General features: G+C 41.3%; 1 protein-coding gene across 3 annotated transcripts in view; it reads left to right on the top strand.

Annotated features, from left to right (window-relative positions):
* HHAT (hedgehog acyltransferase) overlaps positions 1 to 24941 on the top strand; it is a 363625-nt gene that overhangs the window by 292064 nt on the left and 46620 nt on the right. For all 3 annotated transcript variants that reach the window (XM_029230718.1, XM_029230716.1, XM_029230717.1), the window contains one exon: positions 20613 to 20757. In XM_029230718.1, coding sequence (XP_029086551.1) covers positions 20613 to 20757 — 145 coding nt within the window. The remainder of the gene's footprint in view (positions 1 to 20612; positions 20758 to 24941) is intronic.

Raw genomic sequence — 24941 nt, forward strand, 5'->3', positions numbered from 1 at the left:
TTTTTTTTTTTTTTTTTTTTTTTTTTTTTTGCGGTATGTGGGCCTCTCACTATTGTGGCCTCTCCCGTTGCGGAGCACAGGCTCCGGACGCGCAGGCTCAGCGGCCACGGCTCATGGGCCCAGCCGCTCCGCAGCATGTGGGATCCTCCCGGACCGGGGCATGAACCCGTGTACCCTGCATTGGCAGGCGGACTCTCAACCACTGTGCCACCAGGGAAGCCCTAATTTCATTCTTTTACATGTAGCTGTCTGGTTTTCCCAGCACCACTTATTGAAGAGGCTGTCTTTTCTCCATCGTATATCCTTGCCTCCTTTGTCATAGATTACTTAACCATAGGTTCGTGGGTTTATCTCTGGGCTTTCTATCCTGTTCCGTTGATCTATGTTTCTGTTTCTGTGCCAGTACCGTATTGTCTTGATTACTGTAGCTTTGTAGTATAGTCTGAAGTCAGGGAGTCTGGTCCCTCCAGCTCCATTTTTTTCCCTCAAGAATGCTTTGGCTATTGGGGGTCTTTTGTGTCTCCATACAGATTTTAAGATTTTTTGTTCTAGTTCTGTAAAAAGTGCCATTGGTAATTTGATAGGGATTACATTGAATCTGTAGATTGCTTTGGGTAGTATAGTCATTTTCACAATATTGATTCTTCCAATCCAAGAACATGGTATATCTCTCCATCTGTTGGTATCATCCTTAATTTCTTTCATCAGTGTCTTAGAGTTTTCGGCATACAGGTCTTTTGTCTCCCTAGGTAGGTTTATTACTAGGTATTTTATTCTTTTTGTTGCAATGGTAAATGGGAGTGTTTCCTTAATTTCTCTTTCAGATTTTTCATTACTACTGTATAGGAATGCAAGAAATTTCCATGCATTAATTTTGTATCCTGCAACTTTACCAAATTCATTGATTAGCTCTTGTAGTTCTCTGGTGGTATCTTTAGGATTCCCTATGTATAGTATCATGTCATCTGCAGACAGTGACAGTTTTGCTTCTTCTTTTCCAATTTGTATTCCTTTTATTTCTTTTTCTTCTCTGATTGCTGTGGCTAGGACTTCCAAAACTGTTGAATCTTACTGACCAGAGTGGACCTCCTTGTCTTATTCCTGATCTTAGAGGAAATGCTTTAAGTGTTTCACCACTGAGAATGATGTTTGCTGTGGGTTTGTCATATATGGCCTTAATTATGTTGAGGTAGGTTCCCTCTATGCCCACTTTCTGGAGAGTTTTTTTTATCATGAATGGGTGACGAATTTTGTCATAAGCTTTTTCTGCATCTATTGAGATGATCATATGGTTTCTATGCTTCAATTTGTTAATATGGTGTATCACATTGATTGATTTGCATATGTTGAAGAATCCTTGCATCCCTGGGATAAATCCCACTTGATCATGGTGTATGATCCTTTTAAAGTGTTGTTGGATTCTATTTGCTAGTATTATGTTGAGGATTTTTTCATCTATAGTCATCAGTGACATTGGTCTGCAATTTTCTTTTTTTGTAGTATCTTTGTCTGGTTTTGGTATCACGGTAATGGTGGCCTCATAGAATGAGTTTGCGAGTGTTCCTTCCTCTGCAGTTTTTTGGAAGTGTTTGAGAAGGGTGGGTGTTAGCTCTTCTCTAAATGTTTGGAGAATTCACCTGTGAAGCCATCTGGTCCTGGACTTTTGTTTGTTGGAAGATTTTTAATCACAGTTTCCATTTCATTACTTGTGATTGTTCTGTTCATATTTTCTATTTCTTCCTGGTTCAGTCTTGGAAGGTTATACCTTTCTAAGAATTTGTCCATTTCCTCCAGGTTGTCCATTTTATTGGCATAGAGTTGCTTGTAGTAGTCTCTTAGGATGCTTTGTGTTTCTGTGGTGTCTGTTGTAACTTCTCCTTTTTCATTTCTAATTTTATTGATTTGAGTTCTCTCCCTCTTTTTCTTGATGCGTCTGGCTAATGGTTTATCAACTTTATTTATCTTCTCAAAGAAGCAGCTTTTAGTTTTATTGCTCATTGCTATTGTTTTCTTTGTTTCTATTTCATTTATTTCTGTTCGGTCTTTATGATTTCTTTTCTTCTCCTAACATTGGGTTTTGTTTGTTCTTCTTTCTTTAGTTCCTTTATGTGTAAGTTAGATTGTTTATTTGAGATTTTTCTTGTTTCTTGAGGTAGGCTTGTATTGCTATAAACTTCTCTCTTAGAACTGCTTTTGCTGCATTCCATAGGTTTTGGATTGTCGTGTTTTCATTGTCATTTGTCTCTAGGAATTTTTTGACTTCCTCTTTGATTTCTTCAGTGATCTCTTGGTTGTTTAGTAACGTATTGTTTAGCATCCATTTGTTTGTGGTTTTTACGTTTTTTTCCCAGTAACTGATTTCTAATCTCATATCGTTGTGGTCAGAAAAGATGCTTGATATGATTTCAGTTTTCTCAGATTTACTGAGGCTTGATTTGTGACCCAAGATGTGATCTATCCTGGAGAATGTTCCATGCACACTTAAGAAGAAAGTGTAATCTGGTGTTTTTCAATGGAATGTCCTAGAAATATCAATTAAATCTACCTGGTCTGTTGTGTCCTTTAAAGCTTGTGCTTCCTTGTTACTTTTCTGTTTGCATAATCTGTCCATTGGTGTAAGTGAGGTGTTAAAGTTCCCCACTATTATTGTGTTCCTGTCGATTTCCTCTTTTAGAGCTGTTAGCAGTTGCCTTACGTATTGAGGTGCTCCTATGTTGGGTGCATATATATTTATAATTATTATATCTCCTTCTTGGATTGATCCCTGGATCATTATGTAGTGTCCTTCCTTGTCTCTTGTAACATTCTTTATTTTAAAGTCTATTTTATCTGATATGAGTATTGCTACTCCAGCTTTCTTTTGATTTCCATTTGCATGGAATATCATTTTCCATCCCCTCACTTTCAGTCTGTATGTGTCCCTAGATCTGAAGTGGGTCTCTTGTAGACAGCATATATATGGGTCTTGGTTTTGTAGCCATTCGGCGAGCCTGTGTCTTTTGGTTGGAGCATTTAATCCATTCACGTTTAAGGTAATTATCGATATGTATGTTCTCATTACCATTTTTTTAATTGTTATGGGATTGTTTTTGTAGGTCCTTTTCTTCCCTTGTGTTTCCCACTTAGAGAAGGTCCTTTAGCATTTGTTGTAAAGCTGGTTTGGTGGTGCTGAATTCTCTTAGCTTTTGCTTGTCTGTAAAGCTTTTGATTTCTCCGTTGAATCTGAATGAGATCCTTGCCGGGTAGTGTAATCTTGGTTGTAGATTCTTCCCTTTCATCATTTAAAATATATCATGCCACTCCCTTCTGGCTTGTAGAGTTTCTGCTGAGAAATCAACTGTTAACCTTATGGTAGTTCCCTTGTATGTTATTTGTCATTTTCCCTTGTTGCTTTCAATAATTTTTCTTTGTCTTTAATTTTTGTCAATTTGATTACTGTTTGTCTCGGCATGTTTCTCCTTGGGGTTATCCTGCCTGGGACTTTCTGCGCTTCCTGGACTTGGGTGGCTCTTTCCTTTCCCACGTTAGGGAACTTTTTGACTATAATCTCTTCAAATATGTTCCCTGGTCCTTTCTCTCTCTCTTCTCCTTCTGGGACCCCTATAATGCGAATGTTGTTGTTTTTAATGTTGTCCCAGAGGTCTCTTAGGCTGTCTTCATTTCTTTTCATTCTTTTTTCTTTATTCTGTTCCACAGCAGTGAATTCCACCATTCTGTCTTCCAGGTCACGTATCCGTTCTTCTGCCTCAGTTATTCTGGTATTGATTCCTTCTAGTATATTTTTCATGTCAGTTATTGTAATATTCATCCTGTTTGTTTGTTCTTTAATTCTTCTAGATGTTTGTTCTTTAATTCTTCTACGTCTTTGTTAAACATTTCTTGCAACTTCTCGATCTTTGCCTTCAATTCCTTTTCCCAGGTCCTGGCTCATCTTCATTATCATTATTCGGAATTCTTTTTCTGGAAGATTTCCTATCTCCACTTCATTTAGTTGTTTTTCTGGGGTTTTATCTTGTTCCTTCATCTGGTACATATCCCTCTGCCTTTTCATCTTGTCTGTCTTTCTGTGAATGTGGTTTTTGTTCCATAGGCTGCAGGATTGTAGTTCTTCTTGCTTCTGCTGTCTGCCCTCTGGTGGATGAGGCTATCTAAGAGGCTTGTGCAAGTTTACTGATGGGAGGGACTGGTGGTGGGTAGAGCTGGCTTTTGCTCTGGTGGGCAGAGCTCAGTAAATCTTTGTCTATCTATTCATTTTTAAATCTCTGAGATGTCAGAAATGCGCAGGACTTCCAAAATATCTCACATTCCTTTCAATGTCTAGAAATAAATGTTGCTTTAAAAAGCATATCAAGCAGCTGCTGGCCTTTTTTGAGATGAGCTGGGTTGAAATCAATGTACTCTTGATCACCAACATGTATTGAAACACACAAATTAAGGTGGCTCTTGCTTTCTCCTCTGGTGTCAACCCTGTAATCCACTCAATAGGCCAGACTGAGTGTTGGAACGGCCACTGTTTAACCCCTGAAGGGTGACAGGAAAGAGTATAATATAAACGGTGCAGGACATCTGTCAAGCCAGCTATGCAGCTTTTGAAAGTGATGATGTTGAAATAATTTCACTGTGAGAAGATGAAAATGAAGAATGTGAAATAGCAGGTATAATAAAAATGCATTTTTATTTAGAAATTGAAACATAGAAAAGCGTATGGAAGGTTATACACTAAAACGTCAATGGTCAGATTATTTATGGTGCATGTTTTCTTGTTTTGGCTCATTTATATTTTCAACCTTTTCTACAGTGAATAAGTATTGCTATCTAATCAAAGATTATTGAGAGAAAAGGGAAGAGGGTGGACTTACCCGCTGGTTTTGCTTAGTTGACCCTGGATGCTTAGTTTATGTTAGAAATTGAAGGTTAAAGTTGTCATTCTCAGGAGCACATGGAGGAGTTACTATTGTAACTGCCATCCTGTGCTGTAGAAGGAACTGCACCAGACACTGCACAAAGATCTTTCATGTTCGTTATATTATTTACCCATCACAACAACCCTTCAGGGCAAGTGTTACTACCTCCAGTTTTACAGATGAGGAACCTAAAGATGAGGAATGTAAAAGTAATCTTTCTAAGAACAGATGGTTAGTTTGATAGAAAGAAGTCAAATCCAGTTTCTCATGATCTATTCAAGCCTCCTTGATTTCAGACTAGGAGTCTTCCATGATAAACCGAAGCCACTTAGATTACTCATCCACGTCCCATCTGCTTGCTGCTTGTGCAGATTTGGCATTCGATGAGTCGACAAAACAGCCCTCAGTTCTTAGACAACTTGTGTTTTAAGTGTGGCTCCACACAACTTGTCTGTGGAAGAACTCTTCTGAAAAATTGGTCCAAGGGAAGTGAGAATGTTCCCCAAAGCACTTTTACTGCATTATCTCGTGTGATTTTAATAGTAGCTTGATAGGTAAGTATCATCATTATCCCTATTTTACAGTGTGAAAAACTGAAACCCAGGAAGTTTAAAAAAAATAGATTCATGGTTCAAAAGTCAAATATTACACAAGGCTTCATTTAGATAAATAAATAGAAGAGCTGTCTCCATTCCTCCCACTCTTATGTTCTTATCTCCATTAGCAACAATTTTTTTGAATTTTATTTTATTTATTTTTTATACAGCAGGTTATTAGTTATCTGTTTTATACATATTAGTGTATATATGTCAATCAAAATCTCCCAATTCATCCCACCACAACTTTCAATTCTCTTAGTTGTTTCTGATATTTACCTCTGTCTTTTTAAAGTGTATTCTATTATTCTTCACTTATGGATTATAAATATTGAGTGATTTCTACATGAGGTTTTAGCCTCTTAGACATACTCCCCACTTCTCCTCCTAATGTAATAATATCTCTCCCTTTTGTTAAATCAGAACTCAATGTTTACATTATCATCACTATGTTAAGTGTGGCTCCCTGCCAAACCAGTTAATGTTCTATAATTGCATTTTCTTTCTTAGTCAACTGTTTCCACAACTCAGATTAAGAATTGCCTTGCCTATTTTGTTTGATTAGTTGGTTTACTGTCATCACTTCTTTCCAAACTCCCTAATAAAATTGGAAAATCCCTGAGAATAGTGTTTTATTTTCCATGTGGTCAGATGTCTCTGGTAATCTGTCAGTTCTCTTTACCTGGAGAATATTTCTTGGAGACCTTCCATCCTCCCTTCCCATCTGGATTATTTCTCTTCAGATCTGCTCTGTGGCTGTTGTCCTGACATGTCCCCTTTCCTCTCTCCTAGGCTGAATCTCTGTGTCTTGGGCCGCAGATCTCCTTGTTTCCCCCCCCCCCCTTTGATTTGCTGGAGCACATCCTTTAGTAGCTTCCTTAGAAAGGGATCATGGGTGATACCTTTTTATTTTTTTTTGAGACCTAGTATTTCTAGAACTCTCTTTATTCTACCCTCACATTTAATTGATTATCTTAGCACTGAATTTTAGGTTGAAAAGTAATTTCTCCTGAAAATTTTCAAGATATTATTTGTCTTCTAGTTTTTAGCTTTACTGTTGAGAAATGCCATTTAATTCTTGATTCCTTGTATGTACTGTTTTTCTCTCTAGAAGCTTAATGCAGATACCTTTGGTAATTCTGAAATGTCATTGTGCTTATTGTCCCTGACTTTAGAATCTCTTTGATGGAGTTTATTTATGGGAAAAAAAAACTTCATCATGGGTGGGGGTGGGGATGGGGAGAAAGAAGGATCTTTATCCTTGTGGTCCATATGCTCATTACCCAGGTTTTTAACCAGTCTCTGGTTTTTTCCTCCATGGTTTACTGTTGTCATCTGTGGTATATGGTATCTCTAATGCCTGGGACTTCTGGGGACCTGGTATATGAGTGACTTTTCTTCTCTTTGGCATCTAGTAGTATTCAGGTATCTCAGCTCTGCTAATTCATTCATCTGCTTTCTATCTTATAAAGATGGTTTGACTTTGCTCACTTGCTGTTCACTTCTCTTCCATTCCTTGTCTGTGGACTTATACCTTTTCAAATGTTTACTTTTCATTTTAATGGGGTTTGTGAAGAGAGCAGAGATGTCTCATCTACTATGTTTACCTGAATGTCACTAGAAGAATTTTCTGTGCCATCATTTGGTGAATTATTTTGGAATGCTTTACCTGTTTGTCAGTTTTAGATTTTTAAATGTCAAGTTTGCTTTAGAAGCAGGCCTTGCCCTAAGCTGTTGTTTCTGTGTTTGAACAGGATATAGCTGAGGCCATAGCTGTGACATCCTAGGTTTATTTAATAGTCCCAATGGACCTCAGTGCTGCTTAGAGAGGGAGGACCCCAGTGCCATGAGCAGCCACGACTTGGGTGTGATGGTCGTCTGGATTCCATCTTTCCACCCATGTGCCTTGACTCTCTATACTCAGGGGAGGTGGCCAGGCTCTAGGGTCATTTAGTGGAAAGATTCCTAGATTTCCTTTTTTTATTCTTTTATTCTTTATACTTTATGAAGTCATTTATGACCATATGATCTTGAAAAAAATACAGATAAGGCTGAAGTTCCTCTGAGGCACTCATCACCCAAACAGACACACCTTGTTCACTTTCCTCCCATGAAAGGTAGCCATTGTTATCAGATTGCAGTGTAGCCTTGCATACCTTTCATACTTTGTGTGTACATATATGTGTGTGTGTGGTTTAGAAATGTATAAATATTTTTAAGTTTTCACTTTTTTCCCTCCTCATATTATGTTTTGAAGATGTTTCTATATTAGAGTATGTAGATCTGCATAACTGGACATAATATGGATATGTGGTAATTGATTTATTCTATTGTTGAAAATTATTCTATTGAAAATTTAGGCTGCCTCTCATTTTTTTTTTCTTTTGCAAATGCAGCTGCAGTACATTGCCTGTTCATGCCTCCTTGTTCATAAAGTGTTTCTTTAGGGCAATACAGAGAATAGAATAGAGCAGGAGTTGGCAAAGGATGGCCCAGGGACCAAATCTGGTCTGCTGCCTGTTTTTGTATGGCCTGCACCAAGAATGCTTTCTACATTTTAAAATTGTTTCATTCAGTAATCTTTCCCTCACTGATTTGAAAGATCACATTTAATATATTGTAAATATCCAGATACACACGGGTTCATTTTTGGGCTCTCTTTTCTGTTGCATTGATCTATTTAATTAGGCCGGTTTAAAATATTAGAGTTTTGAATGTCTTGATTCCCAGTAAGGAAAGTCCTGTGCTCCTTTTTGTTCTTTTTTGGAGTTACATTGGCTGTTTTTGCACATTGCTTCTTCTGTATTAATCTTAGAATTCCTCAAAAGTGAAGTTTCTCAAAACTCCCTTTGGTATTTATATTGGAATTTATTAGATTTGCTTTGAATTGTATCTGTGAGTAGAGTTGACATGTCTGTAATGCTGAGTCTTCCCAGCCTTGAATAGTTATTTATTCAAGTCTTCCTTTATGTTCTTACATAAAGTTTTATCATTTCTTAGAAGTCTTGTGCATTTCTTTTTGAATTATTGCTATTGTGTAGGAAAGGTATTGATTTTTGTTTTGAGTTGATCATTTTGCATCTACTTTAAATCTTTTTTTAGCTCTAGTGATTTGTCGGTTGTTTCCTTTGAATTTTCTAGATTGATGGTCATATCATCTACAAATAATGACAGTTTTGGTTTTGCCAACAATTTTAACTCTTGCTGCATTTAATTGTTTCACTATACTTGGTCCTTTGGTACAGTTTTGAATGATACAGGAAAAAAATGTCTTTTTCTTTTTTTTAATTACTGTTTTGTAAAAAAATAGTTATTTATATTTGGCTGCGTTGGGTCTTTGTTGCTGCGTGCGGGCTTTCTCTCGTTGCGGCGAGCGGGGGCTACTCTTTGTTGCTGTGCGTGGGCTTCTCATTGCGGTGGCTTCTCGTCACTGAGCACCGGCTCTAGGTGCACGGGCTTCAGTAGTTGTGGCTCATGGGCTCAGTAGTTGTGGCTCGGGGGCTCTAGAGCACAGGCTCAGTAGTTGTGGTGCACGGGCTTAGTTGCTCCGCGGCATGCGGGATCCTCCCAGACCAGGGCTCGAACCCATGTCCCCTGCATTGGCAGGCGGATTCTTAACCACTGCACTGCCAGGGAAGCTCCAAAAATGTCTTTTTCTTGAAGCTAGTGGGAATATTTTCTCTGGGTTTTTGACATAGCCTCTTTATCAACTTAAAAAAGCTTACTTTATTGTCATCTATTGAGTGATCATATGATTATCCTGCTTTAATTATTTAATCCCATGAGTTACATGGATTTCTACTGTTTCTCATGTGGAATCATCCTTCCATTCCTGGGATAAATCTTACCTGATCGAGAGTATTCTTTGAACCATTCCTGTATTTGATTTGCGGCTATTTAATTTAGAATTTTTAAGGTAATTTCTGGAACAAAGATTGACTTCTGGTTTTCTTTTCTTGTTTTGGCTTTTTATGACGTTGGTATCAGAGTTATGCTGGCATCCTCAAATGAGTGGAAGCTTCCCATGGTTTTCTACCCTCTGAAACAGTTCCTATGAGATGGAAATTATCTGTTTCTTGACCATCTGGTAGAACTTGCTCATTAAGAATATCTGGGCAGTGTTTCTTTGAGCATAGAGCTTTGACCACAGTTTCAATTCTTCTATGTTTATGCTTTTTTTTTTTTAGTCTTTCTACTTTTTCTATGAGAGTTTTAGGTAGTTTAAATTTTCTAGATAAATTATCTTTTATCTAGGTTTCCAAATATATTGCTGTATACTCTCCAAAGATTTTTAAGTATCCTATGTATTATTTCCTCTTGTTGTTTATTTCACCTTATTTTCTTAATTGATCACACTTGCCAAAGTTTATCCATTTTATTACTCCTGGAATAAAAACTTTTAGCTAAAATGAATGAAATTTGAAGTAATTTACCGGTGTGTTAATTTTTGCTAATATTTGTTGTTGGTGAGCATAAACTTCATGATAAATTTTTAAAATGTACTTATATTCCTTTCCTGGCTTAGTACACGTTCAGTTTGATTATGGCCCACATGTATATGAAAACTGCATGTATTCACTATTCGGCAGATCTGTCTATTAGACAAGGCCTAATAATTCTTGTGATAAAACGTACATAACAGAAAATTTACCAGTTTAACCACTTTCACGTGTAAAATTCAGAGTCATTAAATACATTCACATTGTTGTGCAACTGTCACCACCATCAGTCTCCAGAATGTTTTTATCATCCCAGATTGAAACTCTGTGCCTACTAAACAATGACTCCTGTTACCTCTTGCCCCTAATCCCTGGAAACCACTATTTCACTTTCTTTTTCTATGAGTTTGACTATTCTGGGTACTGTATATAAGTGGTATTGTGCAATATTTGCCCTTCTGTGTCATGATTGTAACTGAACCTAACGTCTTCATGATTCATCCATGTTGCAGTGTCTGTCAGAATTTCCTTTCTTTCTAAGACTGAGCAGTATTTCCATTCTACATGTATACCATAGTTTGCTTACACATTTATCCATCAGTGGACATTAGGGTTGTTTCTATGTTTTGTCTATTGTGAATAATACTGCTGTGAACATTGGTATACAAATATCTGTTCTGTCCCTGCTTTCATTTCTTTTGAATATATACCTAGAAGTGGGTTGCTGCATTATATGATAATTCTGTTTTTAATTTTTGAGGAACTGCCATACTGTTTTCCACAATGGCTACACCATTTTGCATTCTCACTAGCAATGCACAAGGATTCAATTTTTCCACATCCTCATCAACACTTATTTTCTGTTTTTGATTATAGCCATTTTAATAGGTGTAAATGTGTGGTTCATGTGGCTCATTATGGTTTTGATTTGCATTTCCATAATGAATAGTGATACTGAGCAATCTTTTCATGTGCTTATTGACCATTTATATATCTTCTCTGGATAAATATCTATTCAAGTCCTTTGCCCATTTTTGAATTGGGTTGTATTTCTGTTGTCAGAATTCTTTATATATTTTGGATATTAATCCCTTATTGATATGTGATTCTAAATATTTTCTCTCATTCTTTGGGTTGCCTTTTCACTTGGTTGATAGTGTCCTTTGATGCACGAAAGTTTTTAATTTTGGTGAAGTGCAGTTTATCTATTTTTACTTTTGTTGCCTGTGCTTTTGGTGTCCTATCCAGGAAATCATTGATAAATCCAATATCATGAAAATTTTTTCCTATGTTTTCTTCTAAGAGTTTTATAGTTGCAATTCTGTTGTTTAGATTTTTTTTTTTTTTTTGGCCGCACCACGCAGCATGTGAGATCTTAGTTTCCAGACCAGGGATCGAACCTGCACCCCCTGCATTTGAAGCGTGGAGTCTTAACCACTGGACCGCCAGGGAAGTCCCTGTTGTATAGATTTTTGATTCATCAACTTAATTTTTGTATAAAGTGAGGGTTCAAATGCACTGCTTTGCATGTGGTTATCCTGTTTTCTCAGCACCATTTGTTGAAGAGTTTAACTACCCCAGCCTTCTTTGGTTTACATTTTCATGAAATATCTTTTTCCATCCCTTCACTGTGTGTGTCCTCAAAGCTAAAGTGAGTGTCTTGTAGGCATGATATAGCTGGATCTTGTTTTTTAATCCATTTAGTCACTCTGTGCCTTTTGATTGGATAATTTAGTTCATTTACACTTAAAGTAATTATTGATAGATATGAACTTACTAGTGACATTTTGTTAATTATTTTCTGTGTGTTTTGTAATTCCTTTGTGTTTTGGTTCCTCTTTTGCTCTATTCCTTTGTGATATGATGATTTTCTGTAGTGGTACGCTTTGATTCCCTTATGTTTGTATATCTACTGTAGGTTTTTGCTTTGTGGTTGCCATTATGCTTTCATAAAACATCTTATAACAGTCTATTTTATGCTGATAACAAGTTAACTTCAAATGCATACAAAAGCTCTAGGTTTTTACACTTCCACTCCACACATTTTATGTTTTGGAGTTTTTTACATTGTGTATTCATTAACAAATTGTTGTACTTGTAGTTATCTTTAAAACTTTTTGCTTTTAACTTTATACTAGAGTTATAAGTGATCTACCCACCACAATTACAACATTAGAGTACTCTGAATTTAACTATGTGTTCACCATTAACATTAGGCTTTATACTTTCACATGTTTTCCTGTTACTAATTAGCATCCCTTTTTTTCAACTTGAAAAAAAATCCCTTTAACATTTCTTGTAAGGCTGGTCTAGTGGTGATGAATTCCTTCAGCTTTTTTTTTTGTTTTTGTTTGGGAAAACTCTTTATCTCTCCTTCAGTTCAGAAGGACAGCTTTGCCAGGTAGAGTATTCTTGGTTGGCAGTGTTTTTCTTTCAGCAATCTGAATATATTATGCTGCTCCTTCTGGCCTACAAAATTTTTATTGAAAAATATGCTGATAGTCTTATGGGAGTTCGCTTGTATATAACAAGTTGCTTTCTCTTGCTGCTTTTAAGGTCCTCTCTGTCTTTAACTTTTCACAGTTTAATTATAATGTGTCTTTGTGTGGGTCTCTTTAGATTTATCTTATTTGGTACTGTTTGGGCTTCCTAGATATAGATCTTTGTTTACTTCCCCAGGTTAGGGAAGCTTTTAGCCATTATTTCTGTGAATAAGTGCTCTGCCCTTTTCTCTGTTTTCCTTCTGGGACCCCCATAATACATTGGTCTGCTTGATGGCATCTATAAGTCCCTTAAGCTATCTTCACTCATTTTCATTCTTTTTTTTTTTTTTTTTTTTGGTTCCTCTGATTGGATGAAGTCCACTGCCCTGTCCTTGAGTTTGCTGAGCTCTTCTTCTGCTTGATCTAGTTTGTTGTTGAACTGTTGAACCCTTCTATTGAATTTTTCAGTTCAGTTATTGTATGCTTCAGCTCTATGATTTCTGTTTGATACTTTCTTATACTTTATTGATTTATTCACAGGGAATTGCTCCATATATAGCTGTCCATTCAGTGCCTCCATGGGAGGAGTGGAGTTCAGGACCCCCTTATGTCACCATCTTGATTGACTCTCCTGTTCTTTTTCAAGATTGTTTTGACCATTCAGGGGTCCCTTGAGATTTCATGTTAACGTTAGTATGAATTTTTCTGTTTCAGCAAACAAAAATCTTTGGGATTTTGATAGGGATTTAATTGAAGCTAGAGACAGCTTTGGGTGGTAATGTCATCTGAACAATATTAAGTATTCCAGCCCATGAATATGGATGTCATACCTACAATGTTTTGTAGTTTTCAGTGTACAATATTTTGCCTCCTTTGTTAAGTGTATTCCTAAGTATTTTATTCTTTTTGATGCTATCGTCAATGGAATTATTAATTTCCTTTTCAGATTGTTCATTGTTAATGTATAGACATACAACTGATTTTTGCATGTTAATTTCATATACTGCAACCTTTGCTGAATTTGTTAGTTATAACTTTTTAAATAGAATCTTTAGTGCTTTCTACATATAAGATCATGTCATTTGTGAACAGAGGTAATTTTTCATCCTTTTCAATTTGGATGCTAGGCCTATTCATTTCTATTCAGCAACTCTGTATTCTTTCTTACTTTTGGTCTGTTAGGTATCATTTTCTGGGGAGATATACTGAACCTCCTTCTGTAATTGTGAATTCCAATTGCTTTTTAAAAGTCCAATGTCATTCTAAGCCATCTTGTTCTTGAAAATATTGAGGCCCTGAAATTGACACTTGGTGGGTATCTATCAACCATTGCTAAAGGAACACATGCATGAAGTATCTGTGGAACAAACATATCTTGAAAATCTACTTTGTATCTGGCACTGAAGAGATAAACTCCTTGAAGATTCCAGTCTAGAGGAGGGGATAATCACTGTTACACAGACGTGAAGTTGTATAATGTAGTGGGGGGTAGGAAGACATTGAGTTAGAGAAACCTGTGTGAATCCTGCTCTGTACTTACCAGTGTATATAACCTGGAACCAGTTACTTAATGTCTCCTCCTCTAGTTCGTCCTTTGTAAAATGGGAATAATTTAACCTACTTTGCAGTATAGGTAAAGCTCCTCACATAGTGAATTTTTTTACATTAAAAATTGTAGCTCTCTAAGACCTGTATAGATTGATGCTATCTATCCCATAGCTTATAGAAACAGAAAATAGGTGATCAACACTCCCAGGTTTAGGGTGGCCTACAGTTATCAAATACCAACTGTGAACTAGGTAGATGGGGATACTGAGCTTGTGCTGGGCAGTGCAGTTAAAAGGTGGAAAGCCAGAACCTGAACCCAATTTGGGCTGGTCCAAAGCCATTGCTCTCCTGAGCTGACAATGGGCTGGAGCTTGAAGGAAGGAATAAGGAGGGCACATTCTAAGTAGAGAAAACAGCTTGTACAAAGGCACAGAGATGTAAAAGTGCATGTTATGTTTGGAGAGCAGTGAATAGAGCTATACTATTGATAAAGAGTGGTAGGAGTTAAGGTTGGAAAGTGAAATGGTCTCTGATTGTAAAGTGCCTTCCCAGTTTGGATTTTAGTCTGTAAGCAACGAAAAACCACTAAAATACTTTGCATAATGGAGAGTCATAGTCAGTGTGCTTGATGAACTAGAGGAGTAAAGGCTAGAGTAGAGCATGCCTGTTAAGAAAGAGGCTTCTGCGAAATCCAGAGCAGAGACGTACAGACTGGAGGTGGGTCCATGGTAGTGGAAAAGTAAAAACACAGGGTGACACGGTTCTGTTGGCCATTCCAGAACTTTTAGCAAGACCCCAGGCACTTAATATATGGCTTAAGCTTTCTAAATGTAACAGGAGACAGCTGTTTGCTTAGTTATTTGAGAGTTCTCTGAAATCTTTTCATATGCTGCATGGATTTGGATCCTAAGTTATAGCCTCTGCTGTTTTTAACTGAACTGGACTTCTAAACTGTGGAGCAGGTAACTGTTCCGTTTAAGCAAAGCCGGCTTTGCCTTCATCACTGCAGGTATCTGACTCTCTCTTAGGAGCATGCATTGCTTAGATCACAGTAACAAACAGAGATTGAAAATTTTAACTTCATTGGCCAGAGATTTTTTGACACTCCATACGTGTACAAAGTGTTGCTTTCTGAGTGCCTTCATGTATTCATTTGGCTTGGATATAGCATGGGGATGGAATAGTAAGGAAGTCAGGAGATTCCGTAACTTACGTAGGGCAAAGGGAGGAACAGGTGTAAGATAATTACTGAGCGCACACAGAGTATGCATGAGCCTTGGGTGATACAGATTGAAGAATAGGCCACGCTGTCCTTCAGGAACTTACCATGCTGGTGGGAATATGAGAGAGATGGGTAACTGGTAAAACAGACTTCTAAGTGGAAATGACCCAAGTGCCTTGAGAATGGAAGCAAGGGGAGCAGTGTCCTGGCAGGTTGGTACAGAGATGGGACAGGGACACTGGAATGAGTTTGGGGTTTGGGTCCTCCTGACCCTGAGCGTTTCACTCTGACCAGCCTTCTCTTTCACAAGAGCTATAATTGTTTCTTTTGTTGTCTTTGGTCTCATCTTTATGGCCTGTGGGGTGTCCACCCCTCGTTTGCTCTCCCTGGTCTGCACTAGTCTCTCCCGTTGCCATGTCCTTGTTTATCCTCTCTTTCCCTCTCGTTAGTGTTTTTATTAGAAAATGAAAAACTTCAGTGATTATATGGAAGAACTGTGTCCAGCTGCTCAAACCCACCCAGTTTCTTTTTTTAGCTTCTCCCCCACTTAAAAATAAAAAGCATCAGGTCCCACTTGCCAAGCCTTTGTCACTGTCTCCAGCAGCCGTTCCTCCGGCCCATATGCTCCCCCAGATGCTCAGCCCGTCCCCTCCTCCTGTCTCAGCCCCACGTGCGGGCCCTCCGTGGACAAGTGCGGAGCCCCCGGAGCACAGCCACCTGCAGCCCCACCACACCATCTGCTTCTCACCCCCATGGCCACTCTGAGCATCACTTCTGACCCAGATTCCGTGGACCGCACCCCCCACCCCAGGCCCTGGCTTGTTTGCCTGGCCAGTCCTGTGATTTCCAAGGACAGGATGTTGACTGGAAAAGATAGAGGGGTTGCCATGGAGATATGAATAAACACACTTGCAGACACCTCGCAGCAGGAACTGCAAACTTCTGACAGACGTTTAGTTCAGCCCCAGGTTTCCTTTGTTTGGGTTACATGCCTCACCTTTGGAGTTAGTGTTTTAGAGGGAAGTTTAGAGCCGTCGCTAAACTGTTAGTTATAGCATTTCCACACACCAGCCCTTGTTTCTTCTTTCAGAGACAGCGAGCTCACCCCGAGGAATTAGAGGGTACCTGCTCTTGGACCTGAAGAGTGGGTTATAGTGACACTAACATGGGGAGAAACTGCCCCAACCTGTCGCATGAGTTAAGAGTCAGTGCGAGAGCACTGGTCATCCCTGTAGGGGAACAAAGTGGTGCTTTCCAACGTGCTTGGCCTCCCATTCTTCCTTTCTCCTCCAGGTCTCAGGGCTGTGAGGGTGAGGAGGTTGCTACGTCTTGCCTGAACATAACTGGGGACACAAGAGGCTCCCCCTCTCTCAAATGTGATACCAGGTGGTAGTGGCGGGGGGGGGGGGGAGCGAGGGGGCCAAGCACTGGGACACTATAAAAGAACGCTTTCCCTGCCCTGGGGTGCATTTTTCTGGGCCCCAGGGGGAAAGAGGCATGTTTTTGCCATTGCTCCTAATGAGAGAGGAAGGAAGGCTCTGTGCCCCATGGGCCGAGAGAGAAGTTAGCTCTATAGTGAAAGTAGAAGAAAACCTTTGACCCTTTCTCAAGAGGGCGCTGTTGACATTTTGGGCAGGACGGTTCTATCCCACACATTGCAGTATGTTTATAATCCCTGGCCCATCAAATGCCACAGTTACCTCCTGCCAATTGTGTTGTCCTTGGGACAACCAAAAATGTCCAGCAAATTTCCAAACATCCCCTGGGGTTTTTTGCTGCCAGAATACTGGATGGCCACAGACTCATCTGTCCTCTGGGAAGAGACCTTGACGAGACCAGGGCTCTTTTTTACCCTCATGTAGTCATGGTAATGAAAATGAAAATCTGTTTACTAATCAGTGCCTTATCTGATCAAGTTGGCAGCTCTTTTCATACCTGACGGACCTTCATTGCGCAATTATTTTTTTTTTCCCTCCCTATTTGGTTTACAATTCCTCAACCTTTCAAGCACCTGAGCCATGAGGATGGGTGACTAACATGTGAGGCTTGGCCCTGCACATGAACAGCCTGCATCCTAGATGTGAAGGACCACAGGAGTGATGACAGTAATTGCGATAGGACTTCAGAAGAGACAGTGCAAAAGATAGGAAGTGTTTAAAGTGGGAATTTTGGCCCTGTGGCCCTAGGGGCCCAGAAAGTCATATTTATTGACAGAGCTGGCTGGGCCAAGGGAATATACTCTTCCAGCCTTGCCCAGATGGCATTTTTTTTCTCCTGGGAACCCTGAATGTGGTGCTTACCTCTGGAGTTCCTGTAAACCAATGACTAAGGCCAGATGGTTCCGAAGATAGAAAGAAATCCCTGATGTCAAATCTGTCACCTTCTACAATGAGACGAGGGAACCCAAAGAGGAAAGACGAGTTGCAGCCAAGGCTTCCATCCCCTTTGCTATTAATTATTACCCTCCTGTGGATTATCCAGACAGGTCCTCTTTTTCCTTTCTTCTGGCTCATCATTCTGCCTTCCCACTGGTTCACAATGAAGAGACACAGTGTTCTGTCAAGTTTGCTGCGTGTTGGCAAGGCTAATTTTGCCAGTTCAGAGGATGGGGCTCTTAGTTAAAATTGGGTTTTGGGTTTTTCTTTATCATCATCTATTTTGTCTTCCACCCACTCACCCCGGGGTGGGGGTCAGATAATCAAGAATTGCCCATGAGCATCTTGATTTCTCCTTAAGTCTTTCTAGCCTATTGATTCCAACAGCCTGTGCCTTTACCATTCTTGTTAATTTTTTAAAAATAAATTAACTATTTCTAAAGATTGACTTGTAGTCGGTCATTTCAAATCTTAGATCTTCCCTCCTGTCTCTGAGATAAGAGGCTCCTTTGTATTTGCTCTTACTCTGACTTCTGTTTTTCCTGAGCAGAAATAGGAATTTATTGAATCATGTAGCTGAGAGAGATACTGGGGTAATCAGAGAATCAAAGGAAGAGCAGTAGAAACCAGGGTCTCAGGTGCTGGAGAGAGGATCCCTGTGCCTCCAGCCCTCACTGTCTGCTGTATCTCTTCCCTTGCTCTGCCTCTTGCCCCCCAGCTTTGCCTCCCCCTGTAGCCCGGCCCTCGCCCTGTACCAGGTAACCCGGCACCACAGCCCCGCTTAGCAACCTAACGCAAACAGTGTTTTCCTCTCTGGTTATCTCTGTGTTGATTATTTAATAATTGTAATCATTTCCCACAAAAGGAGAACCACTTTGAGCTTTAACCAAGCAACGTGCGCTCTTTGTAATCGACATTAAAAAGGGAAAGATCAGTGGGGTCTTTGAACTCCCCTAACAGGATATAAGGTTAGGGAAGACTGATAGGGTTTGAACAGAAGTTCCTCACGTTCCTTAGAAATCAAATGTGTTATCAGTGACCCCTGTACCTGGAGAGAATTATTTGGGCACATTTATGTCAATTACAACAGTTCATATTTTCTTGACTTATTATTGTGGATTTTTCCCCCATCTCCCTGCTTCCTCTCACCTCACCTCCTGAGTCACTGCTAACTGAGTCAGTAACACTCAGAAAGTATCTTCCTCTGCTCGAAAATGCAGAAACGGGCAGATTAATGTCTCCTTATTCTCAGAGGTGAAGAGTGCTGAATTACAATCCTGCTTCATCCCTATTTCTCTTTCAATATCAGTTTTTATGCTGTGTAGTTATCTCTTCTCTGGTCTTGTTTGGCAGCATCGCCTGTGCATGCTTGTGGCCTCTCAGAGGACGGGGAGAGACTAGAGGTCATCTTGTCTGGTGGCCTCTAACCAGGGGCGTGTCAGCATCACGTGAGAGCTTTCCAGAACAACCATGTGCAGGCAGACAACTTAGTCACTGCCTGCTACACAGCTTATCCATGAGAAAGCCACACTCTCGCAGTTGGTGGCAGTAAAACCCATGCTCCAAAATGATGCTGGAGGAGAGAGCCATGGATGGGAAGCTATAGGGTAGCAGGTATATCTGAGCCTACAGACCAGACCTGGGACTGGCAGGGGAGAAACGGGGAGGGGATCAGGAATTCATTTCTCTAGGCTTTCAGAGGACACTACCAAGGCTTACAGAGTAGCCACAGATGATCCATAGTAGGGTCACCAGGAATAAGTAAATCTCCTATTTGAGACTCACCCTCTAGCTTAGTCCTTTCTGCTTGTTAATTCAGAACTCTGTTTGTAACAGGAGCACAGCTGAAATCAAGATGCAAGTGACCCCAGAGATGTGCAGGCTTTAGGAAGATATTCAGGAATGATCTCTAGAACCTCTGCTCTCTCTCTTTTCTATGTCTTTTTTGTTCTTTTAAAAAAAACCTTTAAAAATCTTTATTTATTTGGCTGCGTCGGGTCTTTTTGCGGCACGCGGGATCTTTTCGTTGCAGCCCGCGGGCTCTCTAGTTGCAGCGCACGGGCTTAGTTTCCCCACAGCATGTGAGATCTTAGTTCCCCGACCAGGAATACGAACCCATGTCCTCTGCATTGGAAGGTGGATTCTTAACCACTGGACCACCAGGGAAATCCCTCTTTTCTGTGTCTTTGGATTAGGCTGAGGTATTTGTCAGAAAGCTTGGGTTGAGCCGTACCTGGTTCTCATTCTGAATCTGCAGTCCCGAAGGACAATCCCTGTGCACGTACTGATCTCACTCAGTAGGGCACCAGAATGATCAACGCTGAGAAATAAACACTTTGTTTAATTTATGAAATCCCTGAGAAAATATTAAAAGGGGAGGAAAAGTGCAGTGAAGACCTTGGACGGACGAGCAGAAATTTTTATCATCATTACTGGAAAACACCTCTCCAGTTCCTGCATGTTTCAGGCGCTGTGATAAGCTGACATTCTCTGTTGCTGCTACAAGTTCACTCTCGGTGGGGCATGTACCCTGAGCTCTGATTCCAGGAAGGGGGTTGGCTTGTACTGATTCTCCTGAACCCTTTTAATAGGATTCCTTCTAATAGTGGGTCAGATTTATGGGGGTGCTTCCCTGAGTCAAGTTAACTGGCCCAGAAGATCGCCCTGAGCTTGACCTCATTACATAGAGTTGTGCTTGTTATCATGGAGAGGAGTCTAAACAGTTCTTGTACCTGTAGATGTATGTGCAGAAAGCGTGTGGAGACATCTCAGCTAGATCCTAACTAGGTTCCATGCTTGTGTTACACATGTCAGAGGGAAGCCCATTTTGGCAATAGGAAATAGCAACTTGGGAGTGTGTCACTTCATTCCTTAGACCAGAATGAGCATCTTGCAGGAACAGAAGTTTTGAGAGCTGTTTAAATATCAACCTACCTCAGGCTCTGCAGGGAGGCATCCTGAGTTGGTAACGAGAAAGGCTGTGTGATGTCTCAGCCCGATTTTTTCCACCCTTGTGATGAGATGCCTTCTCCCTTTTCCCTATAGGCCCAGTTCCTCTCCCCACAAGCTCGCCGTCGACTCCATGCTGCCCTGGCATCTTGTTCCACCTCCATGCTGATCCTGTCCAACCTGGTGTTTCTTGGGGGCAATCAAGTCGGGAAAATCTACTGGAATAGGATCTTCATACAAGGTAAGTTGCTGTTTTCAGACAATTTCTTGTTTTCCGCATTTGTGCAGCTGGTATCACGTATGTGACGGCGGGGAGGCATTCCTTGCTCTATGCGTGGTGTGTGACCTATAAAAATACCAGCCAGGAGCAAAGTCCTGTGTTTAGCTGTGGTTTTAACTGTTCCCTATTTTGATGTACATTTTATCTGCCGTGTGTGATACTCATCATCAAAATGTACCATCCCAAATCTCCCAAACTCTTATCATTCCCTTCTACTAAGTTACCTCTCCAATTATTGGATTTTTCCTAATCTTCCCTGCTATCTTTAGATCAGCCTTCACTATACTGTAGAGTCTTAACCTTGTTCCACTTACTACCCTGAACGTCCTACCAGGAGAATGTCCTAGAAGCCCCACTGTGCTGCTGCTATGGGCACGGTGCCCGGTTTGCCACACCTCTTTGTTGTGGATGTTTTTTTTCTGAACGCTGGCTTGCCAGAATCAGCAACCAACCTGATGTTTAATGTACATGTGTTTCATGTCATGTATGTCTCCATGTCCACAGCAGAGTCACAGCTGCAGCGGGTAAATTGCATTAGTAATTGCATTGCATTAGTAATTGGTCATCATTTATTTACGGTCATCATTTCCTTTGGGCTAGAACTGAGAGTTATATCACGTCCTAAGAGCACTGGGAGAATGGGAACTACTCACAGAGCACATTATTCAGCCGGCTCACTGTGTGTTCAGAGCCAAGGTCCCCTGTTCCGCTTCCCTGACCAGTGACCTGGTTTTGTGTTTTTGGTTTCGGAAGTTTTGCCAAGTGGTAATGGTCATGGCTAGGCTGTTGCCTCTACATCTGGGTCCCCGACAAGCCAGCGATGCTTTGGCTGCAGCTCTTTTCACAACAGAAATAACCCCAACACAGCTGCATGATCCCAGGGTGCCAGGTCGTGAATCTAAACTGTGACAGGCTTAGGTGAGCCAGGCTCAAAGGGACCGCGAGAGAGCCCTGTTCTGCTTTCCTCTTGTCACTACAATACCCCTTTGATCTTGCTTTCTGAGAAATGTTTTAGCTGATAGTTCCTGAAAGGACCAGGTACTTTTTTAAGTGGAAGCTGCCCTTTGATAAAGATGGGAGGTGGACTGTCCTGGTGGCGCAGTGGTTAAGAATCTGCCTGCCAATGCAGGACACATGGGTTCGAGACCTGGTCCAGGAAGATCCCACATGCCGCGGAGCAACTAAGCCCGGGTGCCACAACTACTGAGCCTGTGCTCTAGGGCCTGTGAGCCACAGCTACTGAGCCCACGCACCACAACTACTGAAGCCTGTGCGCCTAGAGCCCGTGCTTCGCAACAAGAGAAGCCACTGCAATGAGAAAGCTGTCGACACAACTAGAGAAAGCCCACGTGCAGCAACGAAGACCCAACACAGCCAAAAATAAATAAATTAATTTAAAAAAAAAAGAATCCTGGTTCAGGAAGATCCCACATGCTGCAGAGCAACTAAGCCCGTGCGCCACAACTACTAAGCCTGTGCTCTAGAGCCTGCGAGCCGCAACTACTGAGCCCACACGCCTAGAGCCCGTGCTCCGCAATAAGAGAAGCCACTGTAATAAGCATGCGCACTGCAACGAAGAGTAGCCCCCGTTCGCCGCAACTAGAGAAAGCCCGCACGCAGCAACAAAGACCCAACACAGCCAAAAAAAAAAAAAAAAAAAAAAAAAAAAAGATGGGAAGTAATGGGGTGCAGAGGACCTAAAGATAAAAGAATCCTCCTTGAAGTGGGCAACACAATGTCGACCTTTCTTGCCTCCTCCCACCATGCCTAGCACAGTGCAAAGAACACGATGACTGGAAAATGCTGACTTGGGCTTTGCTGGTCACATGAGCAAGAAGACTCTAATCTTTGCTTCAGTAAATAAACACAGCGGGTGTTTGCTACTTGTGAGGTACTGAGACGACAAGGGTGGAGAAAGAAGCACAAATGTGGGAGCCAGACATGCAGACGTGTCAACAGAGTCAGGTAATTGCTGTGCCAAAGGCATACGGGATTGCTGGACATCACAGCACAGAGGGCTGGCCTTCCCGTGGAAGTTGAACTTCACAGAGAGTATGGAACACTAGCGGCTACGTCAGACCATCCCAAACTCTCAGCAATTTTTCCCCATAGAAGTGTATTCCTCTCACAGTTCAGTGAAGGTCCAGTGGTTTTTTCTAAGCAGTGACTCCAGGACCTAGACTGTTTCTGTTTTGATTCTTCACCTTGTTGTCCCGGCATTATGGAGAAGAGAACACGGAGACAGTGTCACCAGGTACTAAACACCCCCACCAGAAGCAACACTCGGCGTTTCTGCCCACATTCCGTTGGCCAGCACCAGTCATGTGACCACCCTAAATGCAGTTCAGGGAGATGTGGGGAAGCACACAGGTACCGTAGGCTGTGGCACGGCAGGACAGGGCACCATGAGGCAACCGGCTGGAGGCGCCCAGGAGGCAGTTAAAAATGTGACCTGGCATTGGGGAGGAGAATGGGACGGAATGACTGCAAGACAGGGCATGGGCGGTGGGTGAGGCCGTGGGAGTGGATACAGTTCGCCAAGCAGCATGCACAGAGCGAGAAGAGACAGCTGGGAGGTAAAACCTGGCGATGCTGGCATTTAAAGGGGCAGAGGAAAGATAGCAGCTATAAGATGTTCTTTCTGCTTCCCTAAGACATGAAGATCAAAGCGTGATTTGCCCTGCACCCGGTGGAGCTAACATCAGGCACACGGGGGAGCGGGGAGCGGGGGTCTGAAATATCTGGTCTGCTTCTGCTGTGTGGGTCCTATTAGGATCTACGACTGGATATACCTGTGTCCTCCTTGGAGCCACGTGCTGGAGTCCCAAGCGAATGATTCTCTGAATATGGAGGGCTCTGGAATCGTTTCTCTCTGGGTTCTGAGGCCAGGGAAGCTCAGCTTAGAAGGCATTTTCTGTGTCAGAGATTCTACACATCAGCCTGGTCCCATCTCAGCTGGTCTGTCCCATGGGTGCCCTCAGTCAGGGAAGGTTTCCTGGGGTTTTGGTGGTTACCTCGTTTGTTCCCTGCTGCGGGTCTTTTATCCCTGAGTGATTGAATTTAGATATCTCTTGGAGGAAAGTGAACCAGGTGGTGCCAAATCCACCATCCTTGAGAACTCTGGATTTCTTTTCATAACTAATTTGGTTGACCTGATAGAAGATTAGTATGAATATTCATGTTTTGGTACAAAAAGGTATTAATGAGTTTATAGGCTGCTTCCTCAGCCACTGCTGGGGGTGTCATATTAGCTTTCTAAAATAAAAAAAATCTGAATTCTGAAAATCGTCTGGCTCCAAAGGTTTCAGATAAGGGATTGTTGTGCTGTACCTATAGCTGCTGATGGATGAGCCAGGACTTAGACATCATGCTTGTCTCTGGCCTTTTCCTTTGGCCACGTGATCAGGAGCTGTTTTTCCAAGACCCATCTCTACACACGGAGGAAAACGCGAAGGAGTGAGCCAGGAGGTCTGACTGTGGGGAACGGGGAGTGGTTAAGCTCAGTCTCTAGATTTCCAGCTTTCATGGGAAGGTAAATCTTCCCCCAAGGGTAACCACCCTTGTCCCTTTGTGCCTTGATGGGATGGGACTTGCAGTGACAGAGAGGAGCTGGTAGCACCACAGACTTCCAAGGTGTCCAAGGAGGACAGGGATTATGGAGGAGATTACCAGTGCCCCACAGTGAATGGGATGTGGATACACACACGCCCTAAAGGACAGCCTCTTTAATCCTTAGGGAGCCTTTTCCCGGTATCACTGGTGTCTCTAGAAGTATCTCACAATTAGCCTGGAGGAGTTGCCTTGTCTCCTTGACTCCAGTTCACTGCTTTAGACATGGATTTGTTTGCTTTAAGCTACAAAGCTGGTTTTAGTAAATATCTAAATATTTACCTTATGTAAATATCTCTATCCTGGTCTCAACGGGGTTGGTGATGTGAGGCTGTAAAACCAGATCCTTCCCTTTCTGCTGTGCACTCTGCCCAGCTGTCCAGAAAAGTGGACGATGCCAGCCACAGGATGGAAATGCTGAGTGGCTTTCTGGGGGTCTGGTGCATGTCACACAGTGTTATCTCTGCTACAGAGATTGGAAAAGTAATGTTCAGTTAATTCAGTGGAGAATAAAGAATCTAGATCTTTGCCTTTAA

Source organism: Monodon monoceros, unplaced genomic scaffold, assembly GCF_005190385.1.
Source record: "Monodon monoceros isolate NGI ecotype Baffin Bay Population unplaced genomic scaffold, NGI_Narwhal_1 Super_Scaffold_18, whole genome shotgun sequence".
Taxonomy (NCBI): Eukaryota; Metazoa; Chordata; class Mammalia; order Artiodactyla; family Monodontidae; genus Monodon; species Monodon monoceros.